Genomic DNA, 4,902 nt, shown 5'->3' with positions numbered 1-4,902 from the left:
ACTGTGATTGGTCAATTCTTGCAACTCACGACTTTGCGACTCGCATTGTAGACCCAGCATTACTAGCTATAAAAGTAATAACGTCGGCAACATGGAATTGAATCGATATTAACTTGTACGGAAATGGGACAGGATGCATTTTTTTGTACAAGTTTTCTATTCGAGAAATTCATCCGAGTTGCCTGTGTATGTACACAATTCGAGTTCTAGTAACTTTTTCTCGGACCGAGGACTCGGACCGATTTCTAGTATCGTGTACAATATGCATATGCATGTATGTACATACACAAACACAAGGCTTTTACCACAGTATATACTTGTGCTTTTACCCTTCGCAATTACAGTTCACAGTGTTCACACTGTTCACAGTGACCATGGTGTAAAGTAAATAGACAGTGACCACAGTGACCACACTCCACACTCCACAGTGTTCAGTCAGTTCGCAGTCGGCGAAGTCGGCCTCAGTATTGGAGTGTTATTTCGCGCGGCTCCGGACGTCGGACAGCCCGGACCCCGGACCGCGATTCGCGGCAGTTTCGGAGACTCGGCCGACTCGGGTATCAGGTAGGATTCGTGCGGGTGAGGTGTGACGAAGGGAGACACGGATCTCCGTGCCCGGCGCCGTACGTCGTACCATGAGGAGGGAGTGAGATATGCGCTTGAGAAGATCGGCGACGTTGACGAGGACGACGGCGGCGGTGACGAGGACGAGGTCGAGGTCGAGATCGACGACGGCGGCGGCGGCGAAACGCCGACGGATCATCTCTTGACGTTCCTCGCGCCGGCGTCTCTCGTTCGCAGCAATCGAGCGCGCAGCGGGCCCACCAGGTCGGGCCAGGTCACCGTTTGCGCCGGCGATGCCGATTCCCGCAGGCGACACGATGATCAACGGCCGCAGCCCGCGGCGCCGCGGCGGCGCGACGCGGTGATACGGCGAACGGCGACCGGGGATCGCGGCGGCGGCTCGGCGCCCCCGCGGCTCATCGCCGTCATCGTCGGCGGCGTTTTCGCGAACGGTGGGATTTGTCCCACGGTGGATCGCGGCCGGATCGTTCCTGAGACCACTGCTGAGGTAACGGTGCACTTCCTGGTGCTCCCACGGCTGAACAAAAGCGTGTTTCGTTCGGGAAAGTGAGGCGATAGAATTCGCGCAAGTGTGGAACAATTTGTTTTGCTTGGGTTCGAATTAAATGTGTGTAAATAAAATATGATTCGTAATTAATTATTAATTGTAATTTATTACAAATAATGATGGAGATTGTAAGATTGAAAAGTATGAATTCTGAAGAACTTGGAGATGTATTTAATGCTTGCAGAAAAATAAAGAAGGAATATTTATTTGATATAAGTTGATTTTTGAGATAAAAAGAGATTTATGTGGATGTTACATTTTTTTTAAAAGTAATATTACAGAATTCTCGAATTCTGTCGTGTCGAGAATCTTATAATTTTCAATTAGGTATATAATGACTGCATTCCAATATTCACTGTCAGCAACTTTCAGTACTGAAAATCTATAGTATACGTGACGTAAAATATAGATTTGCAGTACTTACTGACTGTGAATATCGGAATGCAGCCAATATATTAAAAATTGAAAATGTATATTATTCGAATTGTAATTAACGTTATATGATGGTGCTGTTTCTAGTTGTACACACGTGAAATGGGTAGCTCTTGGTGGCAGTGCGCCGCGTGTCTGAGAACCCAGGAAGAAGACATCTGCGAGCTACAGCTGAATCACTGTAACCTCTACGATGTACCACCAGATGTGTTCATTTACGAAAGAACGTTGGAAAAGCTGTATCTCGACGCCAATAGAGTGAGTGCCTTGGTCATCATCTCAGAGCGAGTCTCTTCAATAATTATATTGTGCAATTATGACGACACCTAACGTCTCTTTTCGTTCTTTCGCAGATAAGAGATCTTCCCAGGCCGCTATTTCAGTGCCACGAATTGCGAGTACTGTCGCTTAGTGATAATGAAGTTACTACGTTACCACCTGCCATAGCGTCGTTGATCAACCTGGAATACTTAGACCTCAGCAAGAACAGTAAGTAATTAAGTACATCTTGAACTTTATTGTCACATGTAAGATGCATTCCAAAAGCTGCCATCTTGGAATACACAGTTTTTTCGGATCTAACAATATTTATATTTAACTGCATATTCTTTTATCGCAGGTATAAAGGATTTACCAGACAGCATAAAGGAGTGCAAAAGTCTCCGCTCGATAGATATCAGTGTCAATCCCTTCGAGCGTTTTCCGGATGCTATAACGCATATCGTCGGTTTGCGCGAGCTGTACATAAACGACGCGTACATTGAATACCTGCCGGCTAACTTTGGACGACTGTCAGCCTTGAGGACACTCGAGCTGCGGGAGAACAACATGATGACGTTGCCTAAGAGCATGAGCCGTTTAGTGAACTTACAGAGGCTCGATATCGGCAACAATGACTTTACAGAGCTGGTAAGAGCGCGACTTTTCCTGTGAAATCGTTGTTGCTTTTAAATCTACTCATTTTTCACATGCGTGTCATTTGCATAACATATAACTTTACAGCATCACTGGACATCCTGAAAAAGACATTTGTGGCAACTTATGACTTTTCATACTGTACATTTTTATAAGTTTGATATTAACATTCTATTAAAATAAAGTCAGTTTTGAGTGAATTCAAGAATATGATTCTGACATCAATTTTCTTTCCTGATGCTTGGTTTGGTTATATACTATTTGTATGTAAGAAATAAGACATATTTATATAAAATATTGTTTAAAATATAGTTATTTATACATATCTTTAGAAACAATGAATATATTCAAATATATCTCTTCTCTGTCGTTTAGTGGTAGTAAAATTAGAAAGAAAATTAATGACAATCCAGTAATCCATTAAATTTTTACACTGACTTTTAATTTCAATTTTAGTATGTGTTAGTAGAATGTTATATGGGAGTTACATATGTATTATTGTTTTCAGCCTGAAGTTGTAGGAGATCTCATCAATCTCACGGAGTTGTGGATTGACGGCAACGACATCAGGCGTGTTCCGGCGAATGTCGAGCAGCTCTACCGCTTGAACCACTTCGACTGCACGATGAATGCGATACATGCGCTGCCGATAGAGATACGCGGCTGGCGCGACATCGGTATCATGAATCTCTCCTCGAACGAGATGTACGAGCTGCCCGACTCGTTGTGCTACCTGCGCACGATCGTCACCCTTAAGATTGACGACAATCAACTGAACGCACTGCCGAACGACATCGGCCAGATGTCGAACTTAGAGGAGCTTATAATCACTAAGAACTTTATCGAGTATTTGCCGTCTTCGATCGGCTTGCTACGCAAGCTGCACTGTCTCAACGCGGACAATAATTATCTGCGCGCGCTACCCGCCGAGATTGGCAGCTGCACGTCGTTGTCCCTGCTCTCATTGCGATCGAACAATCTGACGCGCGTGCCGCCCGAGCTGGGCCACTTGTCCTCGCTGCGGGTGCTCAATCTCGTCAACAACTGCATCAAGTTTCTTCCAGTCTCCATGTTGAATCTCAGTAACTTGAAGGCGTTGTGGTTGAGTGACAATCAGAGCCAGCCGTTAGTGCCGTTGCAGCAGGAGTTCAATTGTGAGGAGGACATGATGGTGTTGAGCTGCTTTATGCTGCCACAGAAACCGCGGCAGGACTTAGAGCGTGAGTGTCCATTATTTCCACCATTTTTGGCATAAAGTTTTGTTTAATTTATTCATGGCTCTAATGTTTCTTCACTAATCTCGTGCATCAGAAATTGCTTGAAAATCTTCCAATAACTTATAGAAAAATAATTGCATCTCTTTCTGTAACATAGCTTTATTTATATCTATATACATATATCTGAACTAATAAAGAATCGGCTTCTTGCTTACCTCAGTTACACTATTACAAAAACACGCTCTATCTGGCTTATTAACTAACCATGAAATGCGATATTTATTCACGCTGCTAGTAGAAGAAGGACAGGAAGACGAGGAATGAAATGGTAAGATATGAAGAAAATGGTATTGAATAGTGCCTTCGTTGAAAAACATCGCACACGTTCGCGCCAGCATTTTATTAATATAACCCCTTTTACGTTCACCGTATCTTCGCGTAGTGTTATTTATAATTTCAATTGTAGAAATGGCGCAGACCGCAGGACCGATTTCGAGTTCGATCATCGGAAACGGCAAGAGGATATGTTTCGCTGCTGAGGTAGATTCCGAAGTCCCCAGGCAACTTCATCGAGCACCGACCCCCTATCCCAAGGAGCTACGCAATCTCGCTAGACACGCTCGTAATCTGCATCATCAGTCCATTCACGATCAAAGAGTAAGTATTCGTCGCTCGTTTGCGCGATATTTTTTTTGCCAAACAATAAAATTGTTTAGCCATAAACGAATTTATGATATACAATATTTATTTTATATTATTATATATTTTCTTAGGCAAATATTGAAGTTTTGAACTTTATGTCGTTATGTATATACATTTTTTTCAATTATATGTATATACATATATGTATACACACAGTATTAAATTTTACATTAAATCTTTTACAAGAGCCACTTGAAAATCGCAATAAAGTTATAAACAGATGGCACTTATACATTATAGGAGCACTTGGTAAAATAACAAGACTTCGCCGTTTTTATCAAATATTAATGTTTAAGGTAGTCCTTTCGTGAGAATAAGTATTAAATAGGTACCTAAATTTTATATAAGGTAAATATACAGTAATAAGGGGCATGTGTACGAAAAATCAGGTGAGGTTATCGACACTTTACAAGAAATAAGTCATTCTAAATATGCGTTCGCGGAGCATGCTATCCTTGTTTACATCTAATGAACGAGAAAGATAGAATGATGCAAATCGCCACG

The 4,902-nt window shown here is 42.4% G+C and overlaps 1 protein-coding gene across 3 annotated transcripts in view; it reads left to right on the top strand.

Annotated features, from left to right (window-relative positions):
- Nucleotides 1-964: 964 nt before the first annotated feature.
- Nucleotides 965-4,902, top strand: part of LOC112457656 (leucine-rich repeat-containing protein 7) — a 9,827-nt gene continuing 5,889 nt past the window's right edge. The window contains exons 1-6 of one of the 3 annotated variants that reach the window (XM_025020830.1): nt 965-1,072; nt 1,652-1,822; nt 1,918-2,053; nt 2,184-2,473; nt 2,988-3,699; nt 4,163-4,353. In XM_025020830.1, coding sequence (XP_024876598.1) covers nt 1,667-1,822; nt 1,918-2,053; nt 2,184-2,473; nt 2,988-3,699; nt 4,163-4,353 — 1,485 coding nt within the window. In that variant the 5' untranslated portion in view covers nt 965-1,072; nt 1,652-1,666. Of the gene's footprint in view, nt 1,193-1,651; nt 1,823-1,917; nt 2,054-2,183; nt 2,474-2,987; nt 3,700-4,162; nt 4,354-4,902 lie in introns of those variants that run through there. The other 2 variants (XM_025020832.1, XM_025020833.1) reach the window with 2 other exon arrangements.

The sequence above is a fragment of the Temnothorax curvispinosus genome, unplaced genomic scaffold, assembly GCF_003070985.1.
Source record: "Temnothorax curvispinosus isolate PA1 unplaced genomic scaffold, ASM307098v1 QBEX01008037.1, whole genome shotgun sequence".
NCBI lineage: Eukaryota > Metazoa > Arthropoda > Insecta > Hymenoptera > Formicidae > Temnothorax > Temnothorax curvispinosus.
The sequence above is the reverse complement of the archived record's forward strand: the minus strand, read 5'-3'. Positions and strand labels throughout refer to the sequence as shown.